The sequence below is a fragment of the Myotis yumanensis genome, unplaced genomic scaffold, assembly GCF_028538775.1.
Source record: "Myotis yumanensis isolate MYYU_CA2020_CCGP unplaced genomic scaffold, mMyoYum1.0.hap1 SCAF_10, whole genome shotgun sequence".
NCBI classification, from domain to species: Eukaryota; Metazoa; Chordata; class Mammalia; order Chiroptera; family Vespertilionidae; genus Myotis; species Myotis yumanensis.
Window position 1 is genome coordinate 30,747,555 of NW_027223761.1, and position 17,968 is coordinate 30,765,522.

Consider the following 17,968-nt stretch of genomic DNA (forward strand, 5'->3'; position numbering starts at 1 on the left):
TACAACCAAGATTACTTTATCCAGCAAAGCTATCATTCAGAATTGAAGGTCAGATAAAGAGCTTCACAGATAAGGAAAAGCTAAAGGAGTTCATCACCGCCAAACCAGTATTATATGAAATGCTGAAAGGTATCCTTTAAGAAGAGGAAGAAGAAGAAAAAGGTAAAGATACAAATTATGAACAACAAACATGCATCTATCAACAAATGAATCTAAGAATCAAGTGAATAAATAACCTGATGTACAGAATGAACTGGTGATTATAATAGAATCAGGGACATAGAAAGGGAATAGACTGACTATTCTTGGGGGAAAAAGGGGTGTGGGAGATGCGGGAAGTGACTGGACAAAAATCATGCACCTATGGATGAACACAGTGGGTGGGGAGTGAGGGTGGAGGGTGGGGTGGGAGCTGGAAGGAGGGGAGTTATGGGGGGAAAAAAGAGGAACAAATGTAATAATCTGAACAATAAAGATTTAATTAAAAAAATAATAAAAAAAAAAAGAAAGAAATGAAAAAAAAAAAAATTACAAAAAAAAAACAAAAAAAAAAACAAGTGAATCTAAAAATCAAGTGAATAAATAATCTGATGAACAGAATAAACTAGTGAATATAATAGAATTAGGGGCATAGAATGGGAGTGGACTGACTATTCTCTGGGGGAAAGGGGTGTGGGGGTGCAGGAAGAGACTGGACAAAAATCATACACCTATGGATGAGGACATTGGGGGGGGGGGTAAGGGCAGAGGGTGGGTGGGAACAGGGTAGAGGGGAGCTATGGGGGGGAAAAAGAGGAACAACTGTAATAATCTGAACAATAAAGATTTAATTTAAAAAATAAATATGCCCTAACCGGTTTGGCTCTGTGGATAGAGCATCGGCCTGCGGACTGAAAGGTCCCAGGTTTGATTCCGGTCAAGGGTATGTACCTTGGTTGCGGGCGCATCCCCAGTAGGGGCTGTGCAGGAGTCAGCTGATCGATGTTTCTCTCTCATCGATGTTTCTAACTCTATCCCTCTCCCTTCCTCTCTGTAAAAAATCAATAAAATATACTTTAAAAAATAAATAAATAAAAAATAAAAATAAAAAATAAATAAATAAAACGGATCAAAGCAAAAAAAAATAATAAATCAGGACATCTTCTTAGAAATATATATATTTTATTGATTTTTTACAGGGAGGAAGAGAGAGGGATAGAGAGTTAGAAACATCGATGAGAGAGAAACATTGATCAGCTGCCTCCTGCACACTCCCCACTGGTGATGTGCCTGCAACCAAGGTACATGCCCTTGACCAGAGTCGAACTTGGGACCCCTGAGTCTGAGCACCGATGCTCTATCCACTGAGCCAAACAGGTCAGGGTTGTAGTTCTTCTTTTTGTTTCTGAAGTTCACCGGCTTTTTTCTTAAGTTCATTTTCTTGTAAGGAGATAAGATTTTCATATTCTTTCAGTTCTTCCTCTGTGAAAAACTGTTGCTGATCTAATGTCTGAAGAAAAAAAACGAAGAAAGAATAATCTTAGAAGTGCAACCATAAGGTCTGATTCAGCTGTCAAGTTGTATGATTAGCAAAGTACAATAGAGTATAGTATTATACCTTTGGGATAAAAAAAGAAAAGGAATTAAGAAAAAATATATTTATGTACTCTGAATAAAAGGAACACCTAAAGACTAATGAGATTGTTTACCTACAGAACGAGGGAGGAACTGAGTGGAAAGGACAAAGGGAATGAAGGCAAGGAAATCATACTCCTCTGAATACACATTTTGTACAGAATTGCTTTTCTGAAACATTCAATGTGGTACACCCTCAAAAAAAAAAAAAAAACCACACAAATAACTAAAATCCACAAGGACAGAAAAATCCCCCAAACTAAATAGAAACAGAAACAAATAAATAATACTTTTATTTTAACTGAATAAAATAACTGACAGAAGGGAGAAGGGTAAAAAAGAACTAACCCAAGAAACTTCTTAACACAGTATCTGGACTACATGCACTCAAGTTAAAAACAACCCAAAAATCTAAACAAGTCTTTGTCTTGTTTTGCAGAGGCATGGATTAGCAATTCTAAAATGCTTTCAATACGCTAGGACTGAGCAAATAAGTGGAAACTTGTGTATGTTTGTTCTCCCCCCACCACCACCACCACCACATCCCGCGTGGTTCAGGGTTCAGGATCTGGAAGAGGAGCCACAAACAAATGAAAGAGAAGAGACAAGAGATAATTTGGAAATACTGGGGGGCCAGGCGGGCAAGTCCAACTCAAGGGGAAGGACTTCCACCAGTGCCCAGGCCTCACCAGCCTTTTATTCACTTTGGTTAAGCATAAAACCCTTAGTCAGGCAGGTAATTGCAGTAACAGACTATCTTAAATGGTCAGTAAATATTAGGAGGATTTACTCTGAGACTATTTGATCAAGAAATAGCTTAAGCCCCCATAATCAGGACTAGACCAACAGTGCATAACTCAGGCCCTTGCCATGGGTTCAAGGGTCACCAGCATTCTGGAATCCTTGTTTGCACTTCTCTGTTAGTGAAGATAATGGGCAGTTTCCTGCAGAAACTTGTGGAAAATGGGAGCCAGGTTTTATATGAAATACAGAAAAATAAAAACATTAAATGCATTGGAATTGAAGGTGTTGTATTAAAATTTAAGAGGATAGTGTGAACTCATGAGTTGTAATATAGATTGACAGTGAAATATACAAAATGAATATAAATGTGTGTAGTGTGTCTATATATGTGTGTGCAAGTATGTGTGTATATATGTATATATTCATAATATAAATAAATAAAAATGCATTTAAAATTTTTTAAAAAATTCCCAGCTCTATTATCTGACCAGGACTTGCTTTAAAGCAAGGACAATTCCGTAGCAAGTAGTCAATTTAGTGTCCAGCTCCTGGCCTGTACTATCAATCTCCACTGAAAAACAAACAAACAACAGTACTCCTCAGAAAAAAAATGGCTGATTTCAGAGGTGGGACAGAGAAGGAACAAGATGAACCTTGAACACCATATGCTAAAAAGAAAGAAAGTCCTCAAAGAATGACGGGAACAAACCAGAAGGCCACAAAAACCTGTTTGAGGAAACTCCCACTAGCCAAGTATGGAAATAAATACAGGCAGTCCTCGGGTTACGTCGGACTCGACGTACGTCATTTCGTGGTTACGTCACCATCTCCCACTCATTTATAAAGAAAAAAAAAGTTCTGTCATTTCGACGTATGTACATATGTGCTTTATGTTTTTTATTATTTATTTACCACAAGTAAAGGTCAGGAATTGTTATCTTTCTTTTAATTTTTTTTTACTGTTTCACTTCATTACTGCTGTGTATGCGCTCCATGTAGTGACGTATGTGCTTATGTAGGTGGGTTCCGACTTATGGCGAAAGTCACGTTACATCGCACCGTAGGGATGGATCTCAGACGTAACCCGAGGACCTACTGTCATAGGAAGGATGCAGGCTTACTGAATAAAACAGGAATCCATGAGTCTACAGTGAACAGGTAGAGAGGAGGAAAGGGTAGCTTTTCCTTACAATACAAAGGCAAAAAATAAATGTAGAAGGAATGATGATTAGAAAATCACCATTTGTCAACAGTCAAGTAACAACTGATGCTGACCAGAATCAGCAGAGGATGGAACTTGTAGATAAGTCTCAAAGTATATCCTTAAAAATACATTTTTAAAAACAAAAACAGACCACTCATTTTTTATTAGTGGAAATGTAAATTAGTGCAATTCTTTCAATATTCTTTACAAAGTATATCAATCATTTTAAAAATATTCTCTTGACCCTGATAATGCTACAATGATTATCTACTTTATAAAATAGCCCTAAACACATTAAAAGCTGAATATGAAAATGTGTTGAAAGAAGCACTTTTTAAAATAACAATAAAAGACTGAAGATAATCTGAATGTCTAATCCTGAGAAAATAATTAAGCACCTATAGATATGAAATTAATGCTTGCAAATTGTATTTGGAAAGACTTATGATGTAGAGTGATGTGTTTTTTTAAAGCTGACTTCAGATTCTGGCAATATCATGGGTTTTACAAGATATTTTTTAGATTATAAATTAAAAGGTAAAGTTGTAACTTTACAGTGAAAGCACCTGGTAGACTTCACCTTCACCAAATAATCTAAGTTAATATTGCCAGTTAAGGAAATAATGAGGACTAATAATGCCTCCTGATACAATGTCCTTAGTTAGCATCACTTCAGCTATATTCCTATCAAAAGTAGGAATCATAAGGAAACAGCCCCTCAAACTGATGGATGGTCTGCAAAATAGCTGGTCTATACTCTTGAAATATCAATGCCATGAGACACAATGACTCAGGAACTATTTCAGATTAACAGAGACTAGAAAGACATTACAGCTAAATTCACTGCATTTTCTTGGGTTTTCTTTTGCTATAAAAGACAATATTGGGAAAATTGACAAAAATCTCAATCAAATCTATCTGATTAGAAGGGTAGGGAACCTTTTTGCTGCCAAGAGCCATTTGGATATTTATAACATCACTAGAGGCCTGGTGCACAAAAATTTGTGCACTCCAGGGTGTCCTTCAGCCCAGCCTGTGCCCTCTCACAGTCTGGGACCCCTCGGGGGATGACCACCTGCTGGCTTAGGCCTGCTCCCCAGGGGATTGGGCCTAAGCTGGCAGTCAGACACCCCTCTGGCAGCACGGGAGCCCTCAGGGGATGTCCACTTGCCAGCAGGGAGCAGGCCTAAGCTGCAGTCGGACATCCTTAGCGCTGCTGAGGAGGTGGGAGAGGCTCCCACCACCGCTGCACTGGCAGCCGTCAGCCTGACTTGTTGCTGAGCAGAGCTCCACCTGTGGGAGTGAACTGACCACCAGGGGGCAGCTCCTGCATTGAGCGTCTGCCTCCTGGTGGTCAGTGTGTGTCATAGTGACGAGACATTCCCAGTAATTCTGCTGTTAGGGTCAATTTTCATATTACCCTTTTATTATATAGGTTAGAGGCCTGGTGCATGTGTGGGGGTCAGCTGGTTTGCCCTGAAGGGTGTCCCTGATCAGAGTGGGAGTCCCGCTGGGGTGCCTGGCCAGCCTGAGTGAGGAGCTGATGGCTGTTTGTAGGCTGGTCACAGCCCCTTAAGTGTGGGGGTCTCCACTGGGGTGCCTGGCCAGCCTGGGTGAGGGGCTGAGGGCCGTTTTCAGGTTGGCCACACCCCCTTCAGGGTGGGGGGTCCTGCTGGGGTGACTGGCCATCTTGGGTGAGGGGCTGATGGCTGTTTGCAGGCTGGCCAAGCTCCCCAGAGGGGACCCTCACCCCATGAGGGTGTGGCCATCCTGGGTGAGGGGCTGATGGCTGTTTGCTGGCTGGCTACGGCCCCAATGCCACCCAAGCTCCTAGTGGAGGCTGGCTAGAAGCAGGTATCTGGGATTTATTTATCTTCTATAATTGAAACTTTGTTGCCTTGAGCCGAGGCCACAGTCGGCCAGGGCAGGCAGGAAGCTTGGCTTCCTCCATCACCGGGGAAACCAAGCCTCCTGCTGCTCCAGCTCCGTGGCTGCCGGTTGCCATCTTGGTTGGGTTAATTTGCATATAGTCACTCTGATTGGCCGGTGGGTGTGGCTTGGGATGTAGCAGAGGTGGGGTCAATTTGCATGTTTCTCTTTTATTAGATTAGATTCTCAGGCCATACAAATTATCAACTTAAAAATTTGCCTGCTGCCCTGACTGGTTTGGCTCAGTGGATAGAGCTTCGGCCTGTGGACTGAAGGGTCCCAGATTTGAATCCGGTCAAGGGCATGTACCTTGGTTGCGGACACATGCCCAGTGAGGGGAATGCAGGAGGCAGCTGATCAATGTTTCTAACTCTCTATCTCTCTCCCTTCCTCTCTGTAAAAAATCAATAAAATATATATTTAAAAAAAAATTTGCCTGCTATCAAACATTTAATTAACTCACCACTAGTGCCTTGGCAGGGCCAGACCAAATGGTCTCTGGGCCATATATAGCCCACAGGCCAGACGTTCCCCACCCCTGGATTAGAGTACTGTGGGGTGGAGGGGGAAAACTGATAATGTTATTTGATTATATAAGATAAATCCTATTTTGCAAGAAATACACATTTGAGAATTAAGGTTAAAGCAATATCATGTGCAACTCCACTCTCAAAAATAACTATATGTTATATATAGATACACAGATTTAAAATAGAGGAAAAAAGAGAGTTAGAGAAGTAAATGTAAAATAAGAAATCTTGGCAGTTTTGAAATCCTGGTCCATCCCCCTCACCAACCTCTGGAAAGGCAGCTTACAGATCAGAAGTCCTGTAGATTTCTGGTCTCTGAGGGATTTCTCCAAGTGCAATGGTCCAGGGCCTGTAGTGATGGGGCTTCTTCACCCCGCTGGTAGAGGGCGCGCTTTTCCTGGCAGCTTAGTGGCCAGCTGTTTGCAGGCGCTTTCTCAACTGTGATTTGCAAGCAGTCTGCTTGGTTTGGGCCATTTTCTTTTACTCCACACAGAAGTTTTACAACGCTTCTCAGTCCGTAGCGCTGCTCCTGCCGCCCAAGGAGACCCGCAGTCCAGGAGCTAAGTGCACGGATCGCCCCACCGAATAACGAAACCAATTTTTTCCTCCTAAAACATTTTTAATGAGATGTATTAGCGTTTGCCCAGATTCTGCCTTGGAGTCCCCCCACCCCCGAAAATGAGGGCAATTTAATATCTAGAACCATTGTAAGCCACATATCTACACTGGTCCCTTAGACTTCTTTACCTTGAGCTGTTCTATTTGCTGTTTGGGCCACAGTTAGGGATAAATATGTTTGGAAAGCTGTCTTAGATGGGAAACACCAATGAGGGCTACAGATTTCTGATTTAATGGTGAAATCTGGTTGAAAGCTATCCCTTTAAGCTGTTAACAAAATGTGAGCACCTCGGGGAAGGAATTCCCCTCTCTGAGCTGTGGTTCTATGTGTGAGAACAACAATGCAGCCCATACACAGTTCTAAGGCCTGGTCTGAACTAATACAGTGAGGCCTGGTTCACAGTGAGACCTGTATGTCAGGAAGAGGCACAGGGGCCTTACAGTGCATCTCCCCAGAGTCCCAAGCTACCACATAGGGATCTAATGAGACAGTTCTTCCCTGACACAACATCAGAAAAAGCCACACACCACACACACACCACACTCAGATTCCCCCCAGCATCGATCCTGAGAACTCTCAAATATCATCCACTGGCAAAGACCCCTGAACTCCCAGAGTCAATTCCAAAACACAGGGCTAAACTTGGCTTTGGCATCCCCCTTACCTTGTCAAACATACAATCAGTACCATTAAAATGCCTGCTCCACTAATGCCAACAGTAATCCAAGTATCGGTAATCCCCCAGGTAGTTCCCATCTCAGATCCTGCAGAAAGAGGAGGCAAACGTTAAAAGGAAACCTATGTGCAGGGGCCAAAGTGATCACACAACCACTGTAAGATATCTATGGTCATGTGTCATTTCCCTACCACAGATATAACCACCAATCATCTGCCACAATTCTTGTCATTCCTATCACATACATCAAATACTGTGTTTAGCACCTGCCAGAAATACACGGCAATATGGACACCACCTACCACATATGTATGTCGTGCATATGTTCAAGCTTCCACACTACATCATCTTACATCACTATACACTGCTATATATGGAATATATGTGTCCCCCCAAAATTCATATGTTGAAATCCTAACACCCAATGTGATGGTATTAGGAGGTGAGGCTTTTGGGATATCATTAGGTCATGAGGGAGGAGCCCGCGTGAATAATTAGTGCCCTTATATACAAGGCCCTAGAGAGATTCCCTTATCCCTCCACCATGTGAGGAAACAAGAAAGCTGTGACCCAGAAGAAATCCCTCACCCAGCCACACTGTAACACGGATCTCAGACTTCCAGCCTCCATAACTGTGAGAAATAAAGCTGTTGAGTATAAGCCACCCAGTCTGTGGCAATTTATTATAGCGGCCACAAGTCACCAACACAAATCTCTTTTATAGGGTGTCCCAAAGTTCACAAAAGATTTCCAATTCAATTCAATTGCAAATCTTGCGTGAATGTTGGGACATCCTATATTATACTAGAGGCCCAGCAGGCAGAAAATTGTGTGGGTAGCTCGCTTCCGCTTGCCTCAGCTGTCCGCACTGCTCATCACCACTAATCACTCACCCCAACCTCCCCCTCAAACCCCCACCCTGGAGAGAGAGCTGCTGCTCATTTGGTTGTGACAGGGTTACAGCGTGACAGCCATGGGCCTTTTATATGAGAGATTACACACACAAAGCGTATTTCAATTCCATATTTCCCATGTCCCACACATACTCTACACACACCACACTCATCATATCCCTGGCCCTTGCTTCCAAAAACAATTACTCTCTCCCTCCGGGACACCCGAGGCCCCATCTGGCAAAACCAGTCAGCCCCTGCCTCCCTAACCCCTCTCAGCTCTAGGCAGATGCATTTGACCTGCAGGGTCATCTCCACCCAGGACCAGAACCATGATCATGGAAACCAAGATATGAGCTCAATTAACCCTACCCCACCAGCCGGGGCGGAGGGGGCGGGTAAATTCTGTAGTAAGCTGTAGTGTCTTAAGCTCAGGATCTAGTGTGCCTGGGGAAAGGCCTTGGCATGTGCAGGACTCCCCAGCTTGAGCTCAGAACTATTGATTTGACTTCTTCCAGCCAACAGTTTGCAGTGGCCCTGGAGCCTGGCCAGAGGAGTTGCTGGTAGGGTTGGGTCTCTGGCCCCTGATAGACCCTTATCCTCAGGGGGCATGGACAGGATCCTATCCCCTTTCTTCTAGTAGCTGACAAGCTTCCCATTCTAGGTCATACAGACCATCCAGCTCCTTGAGCTGCCATAAGTTACCAGCAACCCTGAGGACGCTTGTCACCACTCTCCACCTATTAGGCCATCCACCCTAGCTTAGGGACCTAGTCTGGACAGCTGACTCTGGGGCTGAAGTAGGACAAACTGAGCTTTCTCTCCTTCCCCATTGGCCCCCACCTTGGCCTAGACCAGTGATGGCGAACCTTTTGAGCTCAGCGTGCCAGCATTTTGAAAAACCCTAATTTAACTCTGGTGCCGTGTCACATGTAGAAATTTTTTGATATTTGCAACCATAGTAGAACAAAGATTTATATTCTTGATATTTATTTTATATATTTAAATGCCATTTAGCAAAGAAAAATCAACCAAAAAAATTAGTTCGCGTGTCACTCTGACACGCGTGTCATAGGTTCGCCATCACTGGCCTAGACTAACTGGGAACCTGAGTGTTACCTTATACCCCCTCAAGGTGAAGAGTAAGGGAAATGTTTAGAGGATGCTTACCTATCCGAGATGGGAAAAAGTTCGACCTGCAGGAGGTGGGCAAGGATATGTGTCTTATCACACATTGGCAGGTGACCACATTGTGTTCCAACCTCAAACGGCTGGTTTTATTAAATGTGCCGTCCTCATTCTTGATGGCTGGACCATTGGTGATGCCTTCAGAAATCTCCTGGCCCTGGGGATTCTCCTGGGTCCATATATACCATGTGATGTTAATGTCCTTTGGGTAGAACCCACTTGCCTCACACAAAATATATTTGTCACCATCATCTTTTGCTGTGGCTTGTTCTCGAAACAAGGTGCACTGTGGGGAAGCTGCCAGGGAAGAGAAGTCATGATTTGAGGGTAAGTTAGGACTAGCTTATTAACAGTTCAAAGCCTGACCCATAGCAAGCCTTCAGGAAGGGTGAGTGAGGTGAGTGAGATTCTGCTTAGCCTAAGTAATCTGGGGATGCTGGTCCCAGTGCCAGGGTGGCGCTGATAGACCATGACCCCGACTCTCACAGCCATTGTGTAAAGCAGAGTTTCTTATGCCACTTGGTGCCATAGACACCTTTGAGAATCGAAGGAAAGCTCTGGAACACTGTTGTGGTAGAAACTGCTGTCCATTCTTCAATGACACATCCAAGTTAAAGCTACATCTCCCAACCTCCAGTTCAACTGGTGAACTCAAGGTCTACTAGTTCGGATAGAATCAGTAGTAGGGAGAGCAACCTCAAGGAAATAGCCTTAAAGAAAAGGGTATCTTAAAGAGAAGTACTATGGCCTTCTCTTTCTCTCCCCTTCTTCCTTCCTGGAGAACTCCTGGAAGACCATGTCATGGTTCAAGATGGAGAAGCCATTTCCAAACACAAGGTGAAAGCTATATGTTGAGGATGCCAAAATGGCAAGATAAAAGGACTCTGGGTCCCACATGATCAAAGAACAGCCCTACCTGCCAAGGGTTGGCTCCATTTTGGGGAAAGAAAAATAAACTGCCTTTTTAAAAGCCCCTGTTGCTCTGGCCAGTGTGGCTCAGTTGGGTGAGTGTCATCCCATGACCAAGAGGTGGCCGAGTTGATTCTCAGTCAGGACACATGCCCTGGTTGCAGGCTCCATCTCCAGTTGGGGGCATGCAGGAGGCAGCCAATCAATGTTTCTCCAACATCAATGTTTCTCTCCCTCTTCATCTCCCTTCCTCTGTCTCTAACATCAAGAAAAACATATTTTTAAATTAATTAATTTAATTAAAAATAATAAAAGTCCTTGCTGACTTCTGGTTTCCTCTCTGGCATGTAAAGAACTAGAAGTCATCACTCCTATCCTGAACTGAACAAACTGCAAATCAACAACTTCTCTTAGATCCATCAGAGAACTGAGGTGACAGGGCAAACCACAACCCTGAAAGCTAGAGAGACAGGCAGATTGAGAGAACCACAGTCAAAATCATATTATCATAAGCAGAAGGTGCTGGAGTTATAACTGACAAATGGCTAAAGGATGAAGGTGGATTAGCTGGAGGCCAGTCTTAGGAGGTTTTTCTGGGTTTTACTTCCAGGAACCCTCTCCGCCCCGCTCCCTCAGGTTCTTGCAGTTGCAAGAAAAATTCCCTCCTGTTTGGGGGAGAAGGGAGAGGAAAAGTAACCATTTAAAAATATACCCAGTGCATTATCCATAACAAAGAATGGTCTCTCGAGGGAAAAGACTTTGCCAGAGCCCAGGCTGACCTGGGAGAATGGTGATTACCTCTTCAGCCCTCTATAACCTTCCTTTCTCACCCAGGAACACTTCTGAAGGTCATAGCCTAGGGGCTCAGGCCACTCAGAGAATGAGATTTAATATCAGATGCTAGACTGCTTCCCCTCCACACCACTTTACCACCACATCAACGGGGATCCCCTATAATGATAGTAGATTACAACTGAGAGAGCTGCAAGACACAAAATCTACATGAGGAGTTCATAGGGGAACTGAAAGAAAGCAGGGAAGGAGGAAACAAGACCCTAGAGGAAAACGGAAATCTCTGACACCTACAGCATGAAATTAACATTAAACACAGCCCAGTTCCTGGCCAAATTAACAGAGACTCTCACCCTAAAAGCCTGTTTACCTCAGTTCCTATTTCCTGATACATAATACCTGGCTTTCAACAAAAAATTACAAGGCATGCTGAATAGTGCAAAACAACAAAAGCATCAGAACCAGGCTCAGGTATGACACAGATTTTGGAATAAATAGATAGAAAATTCAAAATAACTATGATTAAAATGTTAAGAGCACTAATGAAAAAAGCAGACAACATGCAAGCACAGATGGATAATGTGAGCAGAGAGATGGACATTCTCTAAGAAAGAATCAAAAGGAAATGCTAGAAACCAAAAACACTATTAAAGAAATGAGGAATGCCCTACCCGGTTTGGCTCAGTGGACAGAGTGTCTGCCTGGGGACTGAAGGGTCCCCGGTTCTATTCCTGTCAAGAGCATGTACCTTGGTTTCTGCCACATCCCCAGTTGGGGGTTGCAGGAGGCAGCTGATCGATGTTGCTCTCTCATCGATGCTTCTAACTCTCTATCCATCTCCCTTCCTCTCTGTAAAAAATCAATTTTATATATATATATATATATATATATATATATATATATATTAAAATTTATGAAAAAAAGAAAAGAGGAATCACTTTGATAGGATCATCAATAGACTTAACACTGCCAAAGAGGGAATCAGCTAGCTTAAATATGTCCATATAAACTTCCCAAACTAAAATGCAAAGAGCAAAAAGAATTTGGGGGGGAGGGGGAGAGAAGGAACCAGAAGGGAAAGAAATATCCAAAAACTGGACAGTTGCAAAAGTTGTAACATATATGTAATAGGAATACAAAAAGAAGTAAAGAGAAGGAAGCAGAAGAAATTGTTTAAAATATAATAGCTGAGAATTTTCCAAAATTAATGACAGACATCAAAGCACAGACATAGGAAGCTTAGAGAACTCCAAGTAGGAAAACACTATATCATATTGAAAATGATACATAATAATACATAAATACATTATATATACATATATATGATCAAAAGACAAAGAGAAAGTCCTCTAGAAAAGAAACCTGAAAGGAAAAAATAACTTACTCATAGAGGAACGAGGATAAGAATGACATTGGACTTCTTAAATGCAAGAGAGAAGAGAGAAATGTGAAATATTTTAAGTGTCGAAAGAAAATAACCCACCTACTTGGATCCTATATTCAGAAAAATTATCATTCAAAAGTGAAGTATAAATACTTTCTCAAGCAAAACTGAAGGAATATGTCACCAATAGACCTGCCTTGCAAAATATTAAAAAGTCTTCAGAGAGAAGGAAAAGGATATGGGTCAGAAACTAGAATCAGAGAAGACATAAATGAAGGTAAATTAAAACCTTTTCTTATGCTTAATTGATCTAATAAATAATTGTTGGTTTAAAATAATAGCAATAATACATTGGGTGATTATAGCATATGGGTATGTGAATGACAGAATGTTATGAGATGGGACGGGAGAACTGGAAATATTCTGTTATAAAATATCTGTACTACTGATGACAATGATGCAGTACAGTGTTCTTCCAAAATTGACTTAGATTAGTTGTAAAAATACATTGCAATCACTAAAAAATTTTTAAAGAAGTATAACGGAGCCGGGCTGGTGTGCTAAATGGCTAGAGCATTGGTCCTTGCACCAAAGGGTCACAGGTCCTATTTCCAGCCAATGAATGGCAGGTACCTGGGTGACAGGTTCAGCCCCTGGCCCCAGTCTGAGTACATGGGAGAGGCAACTAATCAATGTCTTCCTCACGTGGATGTCTCTCTCTGCCTCTCTCTTGCACCTTCCCCTCTCCATCCCTTCCACTTTCTAAAAAAAACAACAACAAAATCTATGGAAAAAATATCCTCAGGTGAGGATTAACAACAAGAATAACAAAAAGTGAAGGATTTATATACCATACTAACCCTAATCTAAAGGAAACTGGAATAGCTCTATGAATTTCAAAGTAGCCTTTAGAACAAGAAAAGTTATCAGGGAGCCCTAACTGGTTTGGCTCAGTGGATAGAGTGTCGGCCTGCAGACTCAAGGGTCCCAGGTTCGATTCCAGTCAAGGGCATGTACCTTGGTTGCAGGCACATCCTCAGTGGGGAGTGTTCAGGAGGCAGCTGATTGATGTTTCTCTCTCATCAATGTTTCTAACTCTCTGCCCCTCTCTCTTCCTCTCTGTAAACAATAAAATATATTTTAAAAAGAAAAGTTATCAGAAATATTAGGTCAAAACTAAGGCTATCTGAATAAACTATGGACATTTATTAATAAAAATGTATCAATATTGGTTCATTAATTATAACAAATATACCATACTGATGCAAGAGGTTAATAATAGAGAAAGCGGTATACGCACAGGCAGGAGTCATAAAGAAACTACTATATTTGCAATTTTTTTCTGTAATCTAAAACTGTTCTAAAAAATAAAGTCTATTAATTTTTTTAAAATCTTTTTAGGCTTTCTGTCAGTTGTGGAGGAAATGAATCCTAATACACTTTCCCATCCCCCTAGTCCAGTGGTCGGCAAACTTATTAGTCAACAGAGCCAAATATCAACAGTACAATGGCTGAAATTTCTTTTGAGAGCCAAAATTTTTAAACTTAAACTATATAGATAGGTACATTGTTATTAACTTAATTAGGGTATTCCTAAGCTGGCCTTTGCTAAAAACGTCCTCAATCTGATTGAGGTACTTTCGCTGAGGTCGACCCCTTCCAACTCTCCCATCCACACTCATCTTGTATACTTGTTTCGTCTATCTCCTTTTGTTCATCCTCTCTATATGTCCAAACCATCTCAACATACCTTTCTCAATCCTCGACACTACATCTTCTTTCACTCCACAACGTTCCCTAAAATTAACTTAATAAACTTTACTTAAAGTTTTAAGTCAACTTCGCACTGTATGTGCGCGCCCGCATGGGGTATTTTGTGGAAGAGCCACACTGAAGGGGCCAAAGAGCTGCATGTGGCTCGCGAGCCACAGTTTGCCGACCACTACCCTAATCAATATGTACAAAACATTCAAAGTCTTAAGTACAATTTTGAAGGGCTCATAGACATTGCCGCCCCCCTTATAGGCTGCATTGTGGCCACACCCCCAAATTCATATGTTGAAGCCCTAAGCCCATTCTCTTAGACTGTGACTGTATTTGGAGATAGGGTCTTTTTTTAAACTCGGGACGCTTTGGTCCACAGGCCCATGCTCTATCCACTGAGCCAAACCGGCTAGGGCTGGAGACAGGGTCTTTATAGAGGTACTATTACATCTATTTAGAAAAAAGGATCCTGAGGTTCATCATGATTAATAACTTGCTCTAAGTTGTCCAGACGTCCAGGGAAGCCCAGAACTTAAACCTGTGTCTATCCAACTCCAAGGCCCATGCCCAAACTTCTGCTCTACTTGGCCGGGCCACATATCTACCCCTAGCTCCAACACCATGGGAACCACAGGACACTCACCCAAAACCTTTAGAAAGACTGTGTCATGGGCCTTCTCGGGGGTGACCACCACCTCACATCGGTACTCTCCTGCGTCGCTCAGCTGGACTCCAGGAAGGTGCAGTGAGGCGTCCCCCTTCTCTAGCCCCGCTGGAGACACGCTGGCTCCGGGTCTGAATGCCTTTTGATAGTTTCCATACATTTCAAACACCTTGTGCTCTGTTTCATCTGCCTGATGCTTCCGATACCAGATAACACCCATACCCTTGATGTTCAGGGGTGTGGAACCAGGGACCTTGCAGGGGATGGTGACATTGTCATTCAGCAACACAGTCTGATTCTTCCCTTCCATCTCCACTATCAAGAAATCTGTGGAAAGAAGAAAATTCAGTTATGGGAGGACCTTGAAAAAAAACTTAGGCCTTGTACTCTCAGACACTTTACCGTGTAATTAAAAACAAATTCCTTGCCCTAGCTGGCCCCAGTAAGGGTCACAAAGCAGGCCGCCGATCAATGAGCCTCTGGTCATTAATATTTCTCTCTCACGCTCCCTTCCTCTCTGAAATCAATAAAAAAAAATATATCTTTTTTAAAAGAGCTTACTATGTAGCAGGCACTCTACCTGACTCTTTATAAAAAACAAAACACAAAAACAAATTCTTTTGCGGGGGGGGGGGGGGGGGGGAGGCGGAGGCGGCGGGGGGGGGGGAGGCGGGGGGGGGGCGGGGGGGGCGGGTATCTCAGGTACAGAGGCCCTTAGTTCATGGCCCCTCCTTAATCCGAATAAGATCCTCCAACTTTGTTCTTCCTTTTCAATATTGTTTTGATTATTCTGGTGTCTTGAAATTTCTTAGAAATTTTCAAATCCGTTTAATTGATTCCTACAATTCCACAAAGGAAAGCTTAGAGTTGGGGACTGTTAAGGTACAGGTGGCCGAGGACGTCAGGCGGGGCCCCCGAAGGACCAGGGGAGTCTGCCTAGCGACACCCCCCCAACCTTCGCCCCCGCCCCTCCCCCCCCCCCCCCCCCCCCCCCCCCCCCCCCCCCCCCGCCGCCACCTTACCTGCGGTGGGCACCCAGCACCACAAAACCAGGAGCAGCCGCGGAAAGTCACGCGGGAAGCCTGCCACCGCCGCCGCCGCCGCGACAGCCATGCCCGCGGGGGACCAGCGCGCCCGGCCCGGGTCCGCCTGGAGCCGTCGCCGAGTTTCCGTCTAGAAAGGGGAGTCCTGGGTCGGAAAGCGCAGTCCGAAAAACTGCCTCTTGGGGCCGTCATTTGCTTGGTGCTAGATGGCCTCTCTGTGCCTTCTAACGCTTCTGCCCCTTCAACCTGATTTACCCAAGACCACTGGGCAAGCCATTCCCCACCCGCACCCCCCCATACACCCCCACAAGCGCAGCCTCTGTTCTCAACCCCGGAAGCGCCCGCGTCCCCACGGGGCGATCCCACACACACACCTGCAGCCTCAGGGTCTCAGCCTCGGAAGCGCCGGCGTCCCCTCGAGTGATCTTGCTCCACCAGCAGCCTCGAGGAGTCAGCCTCGAATTCCCCGCGCCCCCGCTCTTCCAGAACCTTTACGGAGGATGGAGGCGGAAGGGGCGGCGGCGACAGTGGCAGCCTCCGTGTCAGGGGACTCCCAGCGTGAGGGAGGGTGGGGCGAGCCGCCTGACGCTAAGGCTGCCTCTGCGGCCCCGCCCCTCCTACCTCCAATCACTCGGATGAGGGTGCGAGAGAGGATCTGGGTGAGCTGTCCAGCAAACCTCTCCAATGGGCAGGGACTTGTGACCGGGTAGCCCTGGCTGCCCTGAAGTTAGGGGCGGTAAATAGATTTTGTCTAAAATACAAAACGCAAAGGAAATGTCTGAGGACAGGTTTCACATCGCAGATAACTTACAACTAAGTTCTGCAGGCCAATTGCGGTGTAACTAGAGAGTTCCCCGCGACCCTTTCACAGGGGTCACCTAAGATCATCAGAAAACACATATATAATTACATATTGTTTTTGTGATTAATCGCTATGCTTTAATTATGTTCAATTTGTAACAATGAAATTGGGGGTCACCACAACATGAGGAACTGTATTAAAGGGTCGCGGCATTAGAAAGGTTGAGAACCACTGCTCTAGTATGTATATAACTTTGTCGGTTACATACAATGTAAATATATTTCAATATTTAGATTTATTTTTGTCATCTCTTGAATATCTTGATCAAGATTAGTAGAACAGACCCACATGCTTCAAAACATCAAAAATGGCCATTTGGATTATTGTAATCTCTGTAGCCTGGAAGAGATGACATACCAGGGTCTGAAACCAGGCTAAACTTCTTGATTTCCAAAACTCAGCCTTTTGGCTTAAGGTGGCCAAGTGGGGATGCAGAGCCCAGCACTGTGAAACCACAGAAACATGGAAGAGCTGGGGGATGGATGTCTTTCACAACTTCACGTCCTCTGTAACCACACAATAGTTGGGAAATCACATTTTACTTGCAAAGGTCCGCATCCAACACTTGAGAGCCCGCAGTTCAAGCCGGTTGTGGCAATGTTAGGATGCTTATCCTGTATTCAGATATTTGGTAGGGAAAGAGACTGAGTCTGCTCTGGTGAATATCATGCCTAATAATTGCATCTAAACTACCTATACCGAAGTCCTACACAAAGCAGAAGACTTGCAGATGGCATGAAAAAGGCAAAGGCTTATCCATGTGCTTCTGAGTCTTTCTTCCTGAGTTTTATGTTTCTATTTTTAGTAATGTCCTCTTCTTTCAACAAGTAGTATCTGTTTTCATAATCTCAGTATTTGTTGTGGAGCAGGAGGTAATGTTCTTTTTTACTCTTGTTCCTCTAGGTGTCCTGGTTCTACGTTTCCAACCAAAAGTTTTCATCTCCAGAGGTGATCACATTGTTTCATAAAAATAAGAAAGGTTCCCCAGGTCAGCCTTTCAGGTTGCCTCTTAGGTTTTACACATCGCTGGGCTTTTGGCTCATTTGGGTTTATGGGATAATGCACATCCCATCGAACCATGTAATCCATAGTTGCCTTTAAAAGAAGGTCTAGTTAGAAGTGAATGAGAGATGAGAGGTTTTAACTTCTCATC

At 43.6% G+C, this 17,968-nt stretch overlaps 1 protein-coding gene across 1 annotated transcript; it reads right to left on the minus strand.

Annotated features, from left to right (window-relative positions):
- Positions 1–1,402: 1,402 nt before the first annotated feature.
- On the minus strand, positions 1,403–16,443 carry LOC139019052 (natural cytotoxicity triggering receptor 3 ligand 1-like). The gene is made up of 7 exons (XM_070428232.1): positions 16,328–16,443; positions 15,933–16,083; positions 14,890–15,237; positions 9,380–9,694; positions 7,305–7,404; positions 6,289–6,629; positions 1,403–1,489 (listed from the first exon to the last, which is right to left on the minus strand). The coding sequence occupies exons 2-6, from the start codon at positions 16,021–16,023 to the stop codon at positions 6,311–6,313; spliced, it is 1,173 nt and encodes a 390-aa protein (XP_070284333.1). The 5' UTR covers positions 16,024–16,083; positions 16,328–16,443; the 3' UTR covers positions 1,403–1,489; positions 6,289–6,310.
- Positions 16,444–17,968: the final 1,525 nt, after the last annotated feature.

Excerpts from the sequence above, each read along its gene's own strand:
- LOC139019052 (XM_070428232.1), bottom strand. The coding sequence starts at position 16,023 with ATGGCTGTCGCGGCGGCGGCGGCGGTGGCAGGCTTCCCGCGTGACTTT. Across the intron at positions 9,695-14,889 it reads AGTCTTTCTAAAGGTTTTGG|CTTCCCCACAGTGCACCTTG; the intron begins GTGAGTGTCCTG and ends CTTCCCTGGCAG. Across the intron at positions 7,405-9,379 it reads CTTTTTCCCATCTCGGATAG|GATCTGAGATGGGAACTACC; the intron begins GTAAGCATCCTC and ends CTCTTTCTGCAG.